This window comes from Bubalus bubalis, chromosome 16, assembly GCF_019923935.1.
Source record: "Bubalus bubalis isolate 160015118507 breed Murrah chromosome 16, NDDB_SH_1, whole genome shotgun sequence".
Lineage (NCBI taxonomy): Eukaryota > Metazoa > Chordata > Mammalia > Artiodactyla > Bovidae > Bubalus > Bubalus bubalis.
In genome coordinates, this window is record NC_059172.1 from 61,180,217 (window position 1) to 61,197,319 (window position 17,103).

The 17,103-nt window shown below is 41.0% G+C and overlaps 1 protein-coding gene across 1 annotated transcript in view; it reads left to right on the top strand.

Moving 5' to 3' along the window:
- The window catches only part of ZW10 (zw10 kinetochore protein), a 36,567-nt gene extending 25,475 nt beyond the window's left edge, over positions 1-11,092 (top strand). Inside the window, exons 11-16 of the mRNA XM_045162997.1 lie at positions 2,090-2,161; positions 4,867-5,036; positions 5,879-6,009; positions 6,642-6,773; positions 7,541-7,743; positions 10,541-11,092. Coding sequence (XP_045018932.1) covers positions 2,090-2,161; positions 4,867-5,036; positions 5,879-6,009; positions 6,642-6,773; positions 7,541-7,743; positions 10,541-10,661 — 829 coding nt within the window. The 3' untranslated portion in view covers positions 10,662-11,092. The remainder of the gene's footprint in view (positions 1-2,089; positions 2,162-4,866; positions 5,037-5,878; positions 6,010-6,641; positions 6,774-7,540; positions 7,744-10,540) is intronic.
- The last annotated feature ends 6,011 nt before the right edge of the window (positions 11,093-17,103 follow it).

The window sequence follows — 17,103 nt, forward strand, 5'->3', positions numbered from 1 at the left end:
CAGCATTATATTCAAGATACCTAAACTCGATCCCACATACTTCCATATTTGAATCTCTTTTTGTTTAATAGGCTCCTTCCCCTACTCCTGAACCAGACTGAGGAGACGATGGTAGGCTGTAGCCCAAGTTGATCGTAGAGTGGGTTTTCCAAAGCCTCTTTAGTTTGAATCTGTGTATCACAGTTTTTTATTTCATGTTCTCATAGGAAAACAGTTTCAGTTAGAGCTTGACTTAATCAAATTGCATCTTCCAAGGGGCTTCTGAAGTTTTAATCCCCATGTATAAACAAACCCCTTTATTCTGTTCCAGAAAGAACATGCATACTAAAATACTTCCATGACTTCAGTGAATCATTATATTCACAAGTCCGTCTGGTTTTAAATATAAGGAGGAAGAAAAATGTAATACATGTGAAGGGAATTATATACTCTTTTGGCAGAATAAGAGCTTCCCTTTGGCTCAGCTGGTAAAGAATCCACCTGCAATGTGGGAGACCTGGGTTTGATCCCTGGGTTGGGAAGATCCCCTGGAGAAGGGAAAGGCTACCCACTCCAGTATTCTGGCCTGGAGAATTCCATGGACTATATAGTGCATGGGGTCACAAGAGTCGGACACTGAGTGACTTTCCCTTTCACTTGGCAGAATAAATATAGGAGTGAATAGGGCTTCCTAGGTGGCCCAGTGGTAAAGAATCCACTTACCAATGCATGAGACACAGGAGATGCAGGTTTGATCCCTGGGTCTAGAAGATCCCCTGGAGTAGGAAATGGCAACCCACTCCACTATTTTTGCCTGTAAACTTTGGTGGACAGAGGAGCCTGGCAGACTACAGTCCATGGCATCACAAAGAGTTGGACATGACTGAGTGACTGAGTATGCATGCAGGCATTTTTACATGGCATTCACCTGAAATATACTCAAGCAGAAGTTAGGGACGCAAGGCAGTTTTTCATAAGATAATACCAAACTATATATATGTGTGTATGTGTGTGTGTGTGTGTGTGTGTGTGTATTTTTAAATTCACTTATTTGGCTGCACCAGGTCTTAGTTGCAGCCTGTTGGGTCTTTACTTGCAGCATGCGAACTCTTAGTTTCGGACTGTGGGATCTGGTTCTCTGACCAAGGATCTCACCCACCTCCCCTGCATTGGGAGTGCAGAGACTTAGCCACTGAACCACCAGGAAAGTCCCACCAAACAACACTTTTGTATACTGAATGTCTACGGACATCCTTCTCACCAAAAAATTAGTTTTAATAAGACAAACAAAAACACAATTACAACAACCCACTTTCCTATTATCGAACTTCAAACAGCAACAATGCAATGAAAATACAATGTAATAATTTAGTCAGGTATCATAGTCATCAAGTTTTAACAGTGTTTTGGGGTATAGTGAACCATGACTAATTTTTAATAGTCATTGGTGGAATTCCTGTGACTTACTCAGGGTACATAGTTTTAGTTAGTCTTATGTAGAAGTAAGCTCCATGAGCCTTTTATTTGCTCTGAGAGGTTTTTAATAATAATCTTCATGTGTTCTAAGACCAGACTTAAAGGGCAAGAAATCTTGAGGTTGGATTCTCTCCTAGAAATGTTGATTCATGTCCTTGCATTGGGGTGAGAAGGAGAAAAGGTGGAGGCTGAAGGCAGACTGGCCCTGGCAGCACCAGTGAGTGCCTTTATTGATGCCTTGCCCTTTGCAGAGTGCGCCAGTGAGCAGGTGACATTTGCTGAGGCTTAGCTTCATTCATTACTGAAGGGATACTCGGGGTCCTGGCAGAACACAAATTGATAAATGGAAAAGAGGCTTTGGGCTGAACGCCACTGTTCTTAATGCTGTGAATGGGCCCAGGTTTTCAGACCTGCAGTTCAGTTGGTAACTCCTAGCTGAGAATTCATTCCATCCAGAGGAGTGGTGTTCTCAGCAGTGGCCAAGGCAGCTGTAGTCTCAGCTGTGGACTGAGCTTAGTCTCTCCAGCTGTAGTCCTAGTGGGGGACCTCACTTAAGGTGCACTGACTTTGAATTTTTTTTCTCATTGCCTTTATATCCTTACGCATTTCTCTTGAAACTGTGTTTTCTTTTTAGTGCTGTTCAACTTTTCTACTCAGTGAGGAATATCTTCCATTTGTTCCATGATGTTGTACCAACATATCACAAGTAAGTGCCACTGTGTCTAACTTCTGTATAATATTGTAGGCTTGAAATGTTTGAGTCAGGTTAAAACAGTAACTTTATATTCCCACATAAGATAATTGGCTGCTAAAACTCACAATAAAGTGCAATAAACCATTTACAATACATGTTTAAAGAACATCAGTCATTTAATAATCAATTAATAGGGGTCCTGTGCTGCTGCTCCTGCTGCTAAGTCACTTCAGTCGTGTTTGCCTCTGCGTGACCCCATAGACGGCAGCCCACCAGGCTCCCCCGTCCCCGGGATTCTCCAGGCAAGAACACTGGAGTGGGTTGCCATTTCATCTGTAGTATAGTAGGTAAGACAGATTTGAAAACTCAAGAGAACTTTTATCCTATTAGCAATGGTAGGTATTTTCAAAACTGTCTCACTTTACTTGGTTGCAAAACAAAAAGGTCATCCATCGCTCCATATTGCTATCTAGTAAACATCCCACATTTTTTCCTTGGCATTCATAGCTTTGCAGACTTAATACCAGGTGGCAGGTAAAGAACCTGCCTGCCAATTCAGGATACTTAAGAGGTGCTGGTTTGATCCCTGAGTCGGGAAGACCCCCTGGAGGAGGCATGACAACTGCACCCCAGTGTCCTGGCCTGGAGAAGGCCGGGGACGGGGGAGCCTGGTGGGCTGCAGTCCACAGGGTTGCAGAGAGCTGGACATAACTGAAGTTACTCCATCTTCCTCCACCTTTTCTGCTTCTCACCCCACCGCAAGGACATGAATCAACACTTCTAGGAGAGACTGCATGTGACTTAGCACACACACACAGCTGCTCTTCTTAGTGATCTTAGGCTGTATTTACCTCACATCTTGGATTTTTAAAGTTTCTTTTGATATTAATCTGATAAGTTAATATTTAAGCCTCCAGGAGTTCTCTCTATCATCCAAATAAAGTGTTTTGGATGACTTTATAAATATTTTAAGTAATATGTCAGCAAAGCTATTCCTTAAGTCAAGAACTCTGGTTTCAAAGAAAAGGTCAGTTTAATGTTTATAGATTTTCGAACAATTGAGATGTTTTTAAGTAGGCCCAGTTATTTTGTTCTAAAAGACCACTTATTTATTGTAAACTTATTATTTTTATTTGTATTCTCTTTGCGGTGGCTTAAAACTTTTATTTCACTTTCTTCTTAGTTAGGTAAAGGAAAAGAGAAAATCTCTTCAGGTCAGTTGATAGCCATGTTCTTGGGGATTCAAAGACAGTTGGCTTAGGGCTTTTTGTGCTTAGAAACATTTTTCACACTGGGGTGGAGTTAGATTTGTTGTTTCCCCCCTTTGTATGATTTGAGAACTTTATGCTAGACCAGTGGTTTACAAACTTTAGTATGTTTCAGAATCACCAGGAAACTTGGCTAAAATACAGATTACATGCCCCAGATATCTGATTCAGTAGGGCTGCAGTAACGTTGTTTGATCGTTAAGTTTTGTCCAACTCTTTGAGACCCCGTGGACTGCAGCACACCAGGCTTCCTGGTCCTTCACCGTCTCCCAGAGTTTGTTCAAATTCATGTCCATTGAGTCAGTGGTGCTGTCCAGCCGTCTCATCTGCCACACCCTTCTCCTGCCCTCAATCTTTCCCAGCATCAGGGTCTTTTCCAGTGAATCGGCTCTGCACATCAGGTGGCCAAAGTATTGGAACTTAAGCTTTAGCAGCAGGGTTGGGATAAAGCCTAGACTTTTTAACAGATTTCCAGGTAATGATGCTATTTTCTTGCCAGGGGACCACACTTTGAGAACCTAAATTAGTTCTAGATTGGTGTTCTCAGCTTTGGCAGTATTTTAGACTCTTTCATGGACCTTTGAGAATATATATATTTGCTTGGGCCCTAATTCTAGAGATTTCGATGTATAGGTGTGATTTAAGACTCAGATATCTCTGTTTTCTAAAGCCCTGTGATGATTCCGATGTGTAGCCCAAAGTGAGGACAACTGTCTTAGGTTGTTAGTTTCCAGCTTTGTATATTCTAGCCTGACATGGAACGGAAGTTTTAATTGAAAACCAGGAAGTTTTAATTGAATGACTGCAAGTGGATATGTAGCAGAGGTTTAAGACAAGCTCTGTTCCCAAGCTAGGCAAATAGACTAATAGGTGTGGACGAATGAAAAAAGTGATTTTTAATCTTTTAGGAAAATTTAAAATCACCTGGGGGGGTTTTAAAACATATAAATGCCCTGATTTCACTCAGAGATTGTGTTCTGTTTGGAGAGTGAAGTCTAAGCATATATATATTTAAACTTTCTCAGATGACTCTAATCTGCAGCCATCTTTGAAAACTAGTGAACTGGAAAATAGTTAAGTGCTTCATTGTATAAATGAAATAGTAGTTTGGAGAAAGAGGAAGCAAACCTATATTTCCACAGACTTACCAGTGTTAAATTTTATGGGAATTATGTATAGCGATTCTAGGTTTCTAGTACAAAGAGTTGACACAGGTAAACATCCATCCCCTTGCTCTTTCTTTCTTGTTAATCACAGGGCTAGTTTTATCGAATAAGGTCTCATGCGGGCAGAACAAACTCACTGCGTGGGAGTGGGAGCGATGAGTTTACATCTTGTTACGTATAGCATTTATACAGTAGACAATGATTAATACCTTGAAAGTCATTAGACGAGTCAACTTCAGTAACAGGTGATTTCTTTCTTTTCCTTCGCTTCCTCCTGACCTAGGGAGAACCTTCAAAAACTGCCACAGCTGGCTGCCATTCACCACAACAACTGTATGTATATTGCCCACCACTTGCTAACCCTCGGGCATCAGTTCAGATTGCGTCTTGCCCCCATTCTGTGCGATGGCACTACTACTTTTGTGGACCTTGTACCTGGCTTCCGGAGACTTGGTAATGATGCCTTAAATGTAGGAAAGCATTTTGATAATGCAGCTTGTCAGACTAGTATCTGTGTAATTTACAAATGAGACCTGTTTGAAATTAGATGGTTGTCCCTGAGCTATATTGGAAGAGAGGGGGCATTTAATTCGCAGGTGTTCCCAGTTATTTAGCTTTATGAAGTGAATGCAATCTTTTGAAAGCATTAATTTTTCATGACATGATTCTGTGGTACATTAGAGTTCCAAACTGCATTGCTGGTATGTGGTGAATTCACCAAATTAGAGTTATGTCAGTAGAGTGACATGTCCTAAGAGGTGTAGTGTGACAGTCCTGTTAGCATTGTTCGTAAGAGTCACTAATGTCAGTGCTTATTCGTTTGCAAAACCTCACACCAGCTCCCTTCCATTCTACCTCCCTTAGCTTTACTTCTGATTATTAAAAATCAAAAGAAATATGGGATATCAGTATGTTTACTATAATGACAGCCTAGGAAAAGCAGAGAATCTGTATCATTTACTTAGCTTTTCAATTCCTGACTTTCCCCTGAGGTAGTGTAGATATATCAGAAAAATAAGCAGTGGCTTCTACTGTATATGTAGTCTTTCTTATCTGATTCTGGATAGACTTTTGAAAAAAGCTCACTATTCTGAGGATGGGCTTAGAGGGACTGGCTGATGTATTAGAAGTGGTGTTTTTATTAATCGTAACCTTAGGGCCACCTTATGTTAACTAACAAGCAGTTGTTTTCAAATAGGCAAAAACATATACTCGATTCCTTCTTGTCTCTTCTCTTCCACCCTGTGTGTAACTGAACAACACTCAGAATTCTTTATTCTCTTTTCTCGTCATAGGGACAGAGTGTTTTCTGGCCCAGATGCGGGCACAGAAAGGAGAACTCCTGGAAAGGTTATCAAGTGCTAGAAACTTTTCAAACATGGACGATGAGGACAATTATTCTGCAGCAAGTAAAGCGGTGCGGCAGGTGGGGAGCTGTTGTTAGCTCTGCAGTTCGTGCTCTTTCTTTAAATGCTTCCTGCTTGTTTTTAAGGAGCAAAGTGTACGTGGCAGGTAGCTCAGTTGATTCCCCACAACTGCCTGTGGAAATGTGGCCACCTTTTCTAGTCACATTGATGGCCTTTCCTTTGCTTTTCCCTGCCCCACCAAGTCAGTAGGAAGCTGTCTTCCCATCAAGCCAGTAGTGCGCCTAGTTATCTAATACGTCTCCCATCGCAAGTATTGGGTTGGCCAAAAAGTTTGTTTGGGTTTTCCCATAAGATGTTGCAAAAAACCCAGATGAGCTTTTTGACCAACCCAGTGTTTTAACCCATGAACTTTGAGAAGTTTGAAATACTAGCTTTCATCTTAAAAAAAAATGCTTCTCTCTCTTAAGTGACATACCTTTTTACTCCAGTTTTTCCGTCCACAGGGTAAGTATTTTTCATCAAGCAAGGATATCACTAGGGTGAAATATTCGAGAAACATGTGTTCTGAATGGCTTTACATCACTTTTGTATAACACCTCTTCTTCCACACACACAGAAACGGTAAATGTAAATCTAGGAAAAGAGTTGTAACCACTTCTGTTCCATGTAAAGATCTGTGTTTTTCTGACAGGTGCTGCACCAGCTAAAGAGACTTGGAGTTGTGTGGCAGGATGTTCTGCCGGTGAACATATATTGCAAGGCTATGGGGACTTTACTCAACACAGCGGTCTCTGAGATTATTGGCAGGATCACTGCCCTGGAGGTAAGGGCCACTAGATGCCTCTCCAGACTTGAGCTGCAGCTGCTCTTCCAGATGATATTGATGCCTCATTTTTAGTCAACACAGATGGTAGAAGAAATTGTTCGTGTTTCATGTCTAAGTCATTATACTGTTATTTTCTCACTTTTGTCTTAATTCTGTTTTGCTGGAGTCTTGCTAATCTCTGTCCTTCATACCTATCTAAGAAAGTAGGATTATACGGCTGACACCACCTGGCACCTGTGTAAATTATGAGTGAGGAGCCTGGAAATGGGGCAGTGCTCCCAAAATACAGAGTGTGAAGTTGTATACTTAATGAGTAAGTGGATCGAAAACTCTAATTTAGTAAGATAGAATGCAGCCTTGTGCAGGCACCACTTTACCAGCACCCTGTTGACATTGGGACTATATGTGTGGTCCTGAAGGAAAGTTGCCTGGACTCTGCGAGCTGATTCCTCTAAAATATAGATTGGCTAAACCCCTGTAATAAGATTCTCTGCTTTCCAGCACGCTGTACCATTTTCTACTGGAGAAACAGATTCTTTCATGTAGGCAAATGAAATTACCGACAATCTGTTGAAACCTATTGCGTGTCATTCTAGTTTGGGGAGTATTGTCAGAGCTGATGAGATCAGTAAGATCTGCTAAATTGGTTGGAAAACATCTAGCTGCCACTGACCCCCTGAATAGCTTGCACCAAAGATCTGCTTTTTTCTAACCACTAAACTGGTCCAATTCTGTTCTGTCGTGTTCCCTTTGTGCAAAATCAGGACATCTCTACCGAAGACGCTGACAGATTGTATTCCTTGTGCAAAACAGTGGTGGATGAAGGACCTCAAGTATTTGCACCTCTGTCTGAAGAAAACGAGAATAAGAAATACCAAGAAGAGGTTCCAGTCTATGTGTCAAAATGGATGCCATTCAAAGAACTGATGATGATGCTACAAGCCAGTTTGCAAGAAATTGGGGATCGGTGGGTAAAACCCTTCTGTAGGACTGATTTATGTCTTCACAACTATAAAAGAATATTAGGGCCATTGAAGGCAGTGCTTTTCTCTGTTTCTTAATGTTACTCAGGAAGGTTTCATATCAAGTAGCCATAACTGGGGCCTTTGCACAGCCTGTCGTAGTGCGGATCTCGTAACCACTGTTCATATTTGATAGTGTAAGGACTTCTTGCTTCTGTTATTTTTTGTCTTGAGCATGTTGTTTTGTCGTGCTCTACAGATAGATGATCTTGTACCACTTGCACTTACAAGAAATACAACCTTCTGACACCTAGATGGAAATTCTTGCCCATTTTAACCAACAGGGGATACATTTTAAGATCGATTTTGATATGTTAGTAGAGAAGTGACTTTTACCTGTAAGAATAGTCAGCATCAAACCATTGTTTGATTGGGCAGCAGTTTTTCTACGGGGATTCAGTACCACACACATAGAAAGGATTCCTCTTTTCTTAAATACAGTGGATGTTGTTTTCTCTCAGCACCATCAGTTAACATTGCTATACTCTGCAATTGCGTGCTTTGTTGTATCCTATTGAGTGTGTGAAGGTCATTGATACTGTGCAAAACAGGATAGATGTTGGCTAGTTGCATATCCATGGATGCTTTAATTATTGTCTTGGTGTATGATTAACAAGCACACATAACCTTGCATAGAGAATGCACTGAATAGGCGTTAAGGTCCATATCCATCTCTATAGCTACTTGTCTAGCTGATTTAGGTTGGTTTATTATAGATGCCCAAGTATATTAGACTAGCTAGCTGTCCTCGATGTGTCTGAGTTGTTACCAGCAAATACTATTCATTCTTAAACAAGGTAAATGAGAGTTTTGCTTGAAAAAAAAAATCACCTCAGAAGACCTCTAACTGCACTTAGTACAAACTTCAGTTGATTCCTCTGTTATTTACAAGTCCTTGGTGGGTTATGTCTTCAGATAAGACTCCAGAGGGCAGCAGATGAGAAATTTTGTTTCTGCTGTTAAAAGAGCCCTCTTGCAGCCCAAGAATGATCATTAATTCTTTGTTGAGAACAGTTACAATACTGATATATCTCAGCTTCTTTTCTTCTGACTAGGAAGATGTTTCTCCTCCCAGAGATTTCAGTAGATATAAGGATAAAAACTAATTGAGAAAATATATATATTTTTTTACCAAAGTAACTATCTCCAGTGTGTAGTTTAAACATTTAAAAATTAAAAAATATACCTATGAAGGAGTACAGTATATATAACATATTCACAGGTCTAAAGAAAAAAAGAGTAAAATAAATGTTTGCATACCTATTACCCAACTTAAGAAAAATATTATCATTACCTTTGAAGACCCTTATGTGCTGTTCCCCAAATGGTCCCCCCTCCCCCAGAGGTAACTGTCTTGAATTTTGTGTTATCTCCTTGCTTTTCTTTATAGTTTTACCACATTCGTACATATCCCTAATATAAATTTTAGACTTGCCTGTTTTTGAACTTCCTGTTAATGGAATCTTCTATAACTTGCTTCTTTTGATTAGAAAATTCATTCATGAAAGTATGTGTAGCTACAGTTCATATGCACTGCTGTATCATATTCTGTAATAGTCATAGTTTTTTTAAAAAGAGTTACAATTAACATATTATATTGCTTTCATGTTTAAAACATAGTGATTTGATATTTTTATGCAATGAAATGATCACCACAGGAATAGCAGTTGCCATCCATCACCAAAGTTGTTACAATATTGATTATATTCCTTATGGGTATGTTACATCCCTGTGAGTTACTTATCTTATAGCTGCATATTTCATAGTTTATTTATTCTGTTGTTTCACATTTTCACCAGTATTTGGTATTATCAGACTTGAAATTTTTTCCTGGGCTAGTTGCTGTGAAATGGCTCATTGTCCTTTCAGTTTATATTTCCCTGAATTCTAATGACATTGAGCATCTTTTTAGTGATCTTTTTTTTTCCATTGTAAAATGCCTATTCTTTTTTTTTATATTGAAAAATCTGTGCTTTTTTGTGGAAAAAAGCATTTTGATGCATAATATTATTAAGTTACAGGTGCACAATATGGTGATTCAGTTTTTAAAGGTTATACTCCCTTTATAGTTATTATTGGCTATATTCCCTGTGTTGTACAATATATCCTTGTAATTTATTTTATTAGTTTGTACCTCTTAGTCCCCTACCTCTAAATTCCCTCTCCCCACTGGTAACAATTAGTTTTTGTTCTTTCTGTCTGTGAGCTGTTCATATTTTTTACCCTTTATTCTACTGACTTTTTTTGTGTTTGTGATTTTATGTATTCTTTTTTGTGCCTATTCTTTGTCAGTTAAAATGTGCTTGCCTGTGGTTCGCTTTTTAAAGTAGTTACAGATCCCATTTCTCTATATAACCCTGTGAGCATGTGGTCATAATTGTCAAGTTTAAACGGGCTTAGTGAGTATAGAATAAGGGAGGAGAGTTTTTATCTTTCTAACTTGGTCTCTTCATCTGTCTCTGCTGATATCAAAATGCAGCCAAGAGGCAGAAGATGTTAAAGATACTGAGTGGTAGACTCATAAAGAAGGGGGAAAATGCCAGAACTTGTTTAGTTCCATTTTAACACATTATTGAATTAATATCATTTATATAACAAATCACCGGCCACAGGCAGTAGTTTCTGCAAAAATCCCTTGGTCAGTAATGAGTTAAACAAATACATGTTTGGAATCAAGTAAGCAATTTAAAAACTTTGCTTATACTTAATAGGAAATAGAAATTGTATTTTTTTATTTTGCAGGTGGGCAGATGGAAAAGGGCCCTTGGCAACTGCATTCTCTTCCAGTGAAGTGAAAGCTTTAATCCGTGCCTTGTTCCAGAACACAGAAAGAAGAGCAGCCACCCTTGCTAAGATTAAATAGCTTCATCTTCCTGGGAAGGCCATGCCTTGGCCAGGAGGATTCCTCTTGGCGTCATCACTCCTTTAAAGACTTGTTGGAATCACTGATATGTTGTGGAAGTTTGATTTCACCCAAGAACGCCTTACCTCCTGGCCTGTATGCTAAGATATCAAATAAAGTACCTCAAGTTGTTGACTTTTCAGCCGCCCTCCCATGATAAGAAACTCGAGGGTGACATTGTTTCATGTTGCTCCCAGGGTCTGGGGACTGTATCCATTGAAAATATAAGCCCTGGCCTTGGATCAAGGAATCCAGGACATTCCAAGAGTCAGGATAAAGAATTTGTGAGGGATGGGAGATTTATTTTGGAGGGCAAGGGAACTATATTTGGTCTCGTGGGAATTAAAGAGACTGCTTTTAATTTTTCTTTCCAATAAATAATGATTTTCAGAGCTATGGGTGAGTGTCTTTAATAATAGGGAGCTTAACAAAGGAGGCCATCAAGTTTTCCTGTCTTTTGTGCCATTTTTTTTATTGACATTTATGATCCTCACAGAGGAATCACGGACTTATCTTCCTTCTTCATGATACTCTCTGAAAATTTCTCAACATTCCTAGGACCCCTAAGACTTTCTTTTAGTATAAATTTTTGGCACTTTTCGCTGTTTCAACTAAATGCTTTTTTCTTTCTGACCTTGCGCACGGCTCGTAGGATCTTAGTTCCCTGACCATGGATTGAACCCAGGCCTTAGGCAGTGAAAGTGCAGAGTCCTAACCTGTGGACTGCCAGGGAATTCCCAGACTAAATTCTACTTTTGTTAATTGGATTTTCTTTTCTTCTTCTTCTTCTTTTTTTTTTTTTTGTCTTCTCAAATTCCACTGTTTCTGTACCTATCAGATGGCAAAGGTTTTAAATTGCAGCGTGCCTTCGGTCTGTACATGCTGTGAGGCGCGAACTCGGTTCTACAGCCTAATCCTTTATTTGGTGAACGTGGTTAATCCTACAGCTCAACTTTCTGTGTTTGTAAATCTGCAGCCATTGGAAGTTTATATTAGATTGAAGTCATTCTCTGTAGAACTCTGGATTGTATCTCTTTATGCAGAACTATGATTTCCTCTTGTGAAAAGAGGGAGAAGAGTGTCATGTGTGTGCGCCTCGGAGAAAGTGCCGTCTGGAGAAAGATTTCAGTGCAGTGGCCTGCTTCTTCAGGCTTCAGCCCCCAGTCCCCGGCATGCATAGAGTAAACTGCCTTCAATTATTCCCACTTCCCCTTGTTCTTAGTTCGGGCTCAGCCGCTAGACATTCTGGTTGCTTAGTTTTCCTTTTACCTGTTTAGAGGTCATAGAAGAATGAATTAGAAAGAAGGCTGGTGTTTTTTTTAATCAGAGAACTCAGCTGTGGTTAATGACAACCTGTTTATTTATACTCAACATACCCTATTATGACAACGCACAGAAAAAAGACGCCTGAACCAACTTTAGTTTTTTTTTGAGAACAAAGAAGTTGTCTTCCTTGAGAGAGGGAGAGGGGACCGTTTTCACAGATGAAGAAAATAACTGTTTTTGAAAATCCACACAATTTGAGGTAGCATTCTTTTTTTTTCAGCGATGGAAAGAATGGGGAGCTAAGGACAGAACTGAAATACATGAATTACAGGACTGTTAACACACAATAGAAGATTTCTTTTGTTCATAAAAGCTATTCCTGTTGCTTGACAGGTGTAGCAATTGAGGGGTGGGATCTCTTATATCTGAATAGTGTGCTCCTCATCCCTTCCCTCCCCCCCATTAGCACAAAAAACCATCACAATTCTTCTGAGGCTGGGTAGACTCCATCCCTCAGCATTTGTTCCTCTGATGAATACTCTGTATATTATAGCACACAGAGCGGGCAGACTCCAATTGCCAAGGCAATGAACAACTGGCGTTTAAGTGAATATTCGTTCTGGTCAGAGATGAGCCATCTGACTGAGCAACATGGGAGTAGGGTCTTGCAGCTCTCACTGAGACCTTGGGGTAACTATTCTGACCGGGAACCTAGGATGGACTGGGAGGGGAACCTTCTTCCTCTAGCAAGAGTGTGGATTATGGGAGTAAGGGGATTTTTTTTTTTAAGATTTTTTTTTTTTTGGATGTGGACCATTTTCAAAGTCTTTATTGAACTTGTTACAGTGTTGAACTTCTGTTTTACGTTTTGGGGGTTTTTTTGGCCAGGAGGCATGTGGGATCTTAGTTCCCCTACCAGGAATCAAACCTGCAACACCCCTTGCATTGAAAGGGAAAGTCTTAACCACTGGACTGCCAGGGAAGTCCCGAGGGTAAAGGAACTTTAAGAGGCTTGACTCTTGTATCTGTAGGTCAACGAGAAGAAGCTCTTCCCAGATTACACCCAGAACTATACCAATGACAGGGAAATGAAATTCCAGAAAGGGTCTCCAAGGTTTTAGTAACATGGAGTTTCTGTTAAAAAGGCAAACCCCCGAGGTAACTCAATAGTGGTTCTGTTGCAGTGTGGATTCTGAATGGTTGGTGACCCATGCATGGTCACTTTTGCACTGGATTCTCTCTGAAATGGGGATCCTCCAGATGGCACTCTCTGCTCAGGCCTAGGAGCAGCACAAGGCAGCTAGGCCTGGTCTGTGGGAACCGAGGCCCAGGAGCTTGTCCATTCCACTCCAGGCTTACTTTCTGGCCTTGGTCAGCGCAGCAAGGTGGTCCAGACTCTACATGCATCTGTATTATGAATGATGACATACCACTGAATAATCACTTGTGAATAGATCAGAAGGTATTTTCTTTGATTAATAACATTGTTTAAAAAAGATGTGGGCTTCCCTAGTGGCTCAGTGGTAAAGAATCTGCCTGCAATGCAGGAGATGCAGGTTTGATCTGTGGGTCAGGAAGATCCCCTGGAGGAGGAAATGGCAACCCACTCCAGTATTCTTGCCTAGAAAAATCCCATGGACAGAGGAGCCTGGTGGGCTGTGGTCCAGGGGATCGCAAAGAGTCAGATGTGACTGAGGGAGCATGCATGCATTCTATTATTTATTTGATTTCCTATAATTAAGTCTATCTTCTGAAAGTTCTGAGATGTACACATGCATCCTCTGGGGATGTTTTTGTTATAAGAAAACTGGCCCAAAGGAGTAATTTGCCCAAGTTCCATAGCTAGCTCATGCCATATAAAAATGAAGGCATGTACAGGAGTGACTTCCTAGCAAAGGGAGGTAGCTGTAAATGCAGGAAGGAATAAGGCTATTGAAAATTGCCGCACACACAAAATGTCATGGCACAAAGTAGTCTTTTTAAATTGGGTTTTGGTTTTGTGACAACTTCCTCCTAAAAATAGACCTTTTGCTAAAGCCTAAAATTTCCTGAAAGTTACAAAGCCCCAGTTTTGAGAAGTTTTTCAATTATATGGTTTAGACAGACATTCCTCTCCTTGTCATGAAGAGTTTGGTTGAGAAGTTTGTGATGTCACATAATATAACTGGAGCTAGCCTTAGATGTCTTGAAACCATGTTATGAAATCTCTGCCTTGAGTTTGGGGAGGAGGGCAATGATGCAGATGAGCTATGTATAAGTTCTGCACTCCTCCTCAGGAATCAGAGTGCCCCAGATTTCTTGTGTAGTGTGAGAGAGCGGGGTGGGAGTGGATAGGTCTTAGCTACACATGCTATTGAAGAAGACACTAGTACCAGGGCCGAAGACATCTAACTCCCTCCCTAGCCTCAGCTTTACAAGTGGTCCTAAAACTCCCTACACTTACTGGGTGCAGGCATTACTCAAGTCACCGAACAATGACCCCCTCAGAAAAAAACCCACAAAAATTCCCTGTTTCTCTGCTGTTTCCAATTCTAGTGCTAAAGAGATAGATTTATTCATAGTGATGCCTTAGGAAGCATCACTATGAACAAAGCTAGTGGAGGTGATAGAATTCCAGCTGAGCTAGTTCAAATCCTAAAAGATGATGTGAAAGCGCTGCATTCAATATGCCAGAAAATTTGGAAAACAGTCCACTCAGCAGTGGACACAGGACTGGAAAAGGTCAGTTTTCATTCCAATCTGTAAGAAAGGTAATGCCAAAGAATGCTCAAACTACCGCACAATTGCACTCATCTCACACGCCAGCAAAGTTATGCTCAAAATTCTCCAAGCCAGGCTTCAACAGTACGTGAACCAAGAACTTCCAGATGTTCAAGCTGGGTTTAGAAAAGGCAGAGGAACCAGAGATCAAATTGCCAACATCCTTTGGATCATAGAAAAAGCAGAAGAATTCCAGAAAAACATTGATTACAGCAAAGCCTTTGACTATGTAGATCACAACAAACTGTGGAAAATTCTTAAAGAGATGGGAATACCAGATCACCTTATCTGCCTTCTGAGAAATCTGTATGCAGGTCAGGAAGCAACAGTTAGAACTGGACATGAAACAACAGACTGGTTCCAAATAGGAAAAGGAGTACGTCAAGGCTGTATATTGTCACCCTGCTTATTTAACTTATATGCAGAGTACATCATGTGAAATGCTGGGCTGGATGAAGCACAAGCTGGAATCAAGATTGGGAGAAATATCAATAACCTCTGATATGTAGATGACACCACCCTTATGGCAGAAAGTAAAGAGGAACTAAAGAGCCTGTTGATGAAAGTGAAAAAGCTAGCTTAAAATTCAACATTCAAAAAACTAAGATCATGGCATCTGGTCCCATTACTTCATGGCAAATAGATGGGAAAACAATGAAAACAGTGACAGACTTTATTTTCTTGGGCTCCAAAATCACTGCAGATGGTGACTGCAACCATGAAAGTAAAAGACTCTTGCTCCTTGGAAGAAAAGCTGTGACCAACCTAGACAGAATGTAAAAAGCAGAGACGTTACTTTGCCAACAAAGGTTCATCTAGTCAAAGATATTGTTTTTCCAGTAGTCTCGTATGGATTGAGAGTTGAACCGTAAAGAAAGCTGAACACCGGAGAATTGATGCTTTTGAACTGTGGTGTTGGAGAAGACTGTTGAGAGTCCCTTGGCCTGCAAGGAGATCAAACCAGTCCATCCTAAAGGAAATCAGTCCTGAATATTCATTGGAAGGACTGATGCTGAAGCTGAAGCTCCAATACTTTGGCCACCTGATAGGAAGAACTGACTCCTTAGAAAAGACCCTTATGCTGGGGAAGATTGAAGAAATGAGAAGGGACGATAGAGGACGAGATAGTTGGATGGCATTACTGACTCAATGGACATGAGTTTGAGCAAGCTCTGGGAGTTGGTGATGGATAGGGAAGCCTGGTGTGCTGCAGTCCATAGGGTCCCAAGGAATCGGACACGACTGAGTGACTGAACTGAACTGAACTGAAAGAGAAATAAGTAAATTAGGTAATACGTTTGAAGATTTTAAATGTGTGGAAAAAATAAACACGGGGTGATAAATCCGAATTCCTTTGTCCTTCCAAAGCTGGAGGAAAGGGGAGAGAGCTGACATTCTGAATAGGATGGTTAGGGGACGCCTCCCTGAGGAGGTGGGCAAGCTATGTGGATGTCTGAGCGCAGACAACTCTGAGCAGAGAGACCAGCCCTTGCAAAGCCCTAAGGTGGGAGGAGTGTGTCTGGTGAAGAAACAGCAGAGAGTGAGGGAGAGAGGGGAAGGAAAGGTGCTTAGAGAAGTAATGGGGGTTGGAGGGGGGGTGGCGGGTGAAGATTGTGCAGATCATTAAAAGGATTTAGACTTTTTATTTTTTTTAAACAGAGTCAAATCAGAAATTTTTAGTAGCTTCCAAAAAAGAGAAAATATGTATAAAAGTAGAGAAAATAGTGTGGTGAACCCCTAGGTAGCTACCATCCGTCTTCGGCAATTGTGATCATACAGCCAATCTTGTTTCATCTGTGCCCCCAATCCCCACCCCCACCCCATTGCTCTTGAAAACACACACTGAATTGTTGAAGCAAATGCCAGACAGCATTATCATTTTAAACCCAGGGCTCATTCTTGTAAGAAGTCTGAATGCTGTTTCTTTGAAGCTTTCTCTTTTTCCGTCTCTCCGCCCCTGTCGTTTCTCTGCTCTGCCCACAGGAAGTGTCTTTTAGCTGGCAGCCTCTCCCTTTTATCCCAGCTTCAGTTCCTCACTCAGGTTGAGCCTGTATCCACCCCGCTCCCTTTCCCTGAGCACTGGCTAGTAAATAACAAACACTCAAATGCCGTTGACGGCTGACTCGCCACCACTTGACCTTTGCGTCCTCCTCCTCTCTGCCTAGCCACTTGCTCCAGTTAACCCAGTTCATGGTTTCTGCATGTTCAAAGGTTGCCCAGAAAAGAGTCTTCTTGCTGATCATCTCATCAGAGAGGATACCTCCTGATGAGAGCGATCCCTTAGAACCAGGGTCTCCTGGCTTCCTCTCACAGACAATCCCAGGAGACTTGGTGCCCCAGCTCCAGCTCTCCGGTGTTGGCTGGACTCTGGGACTGG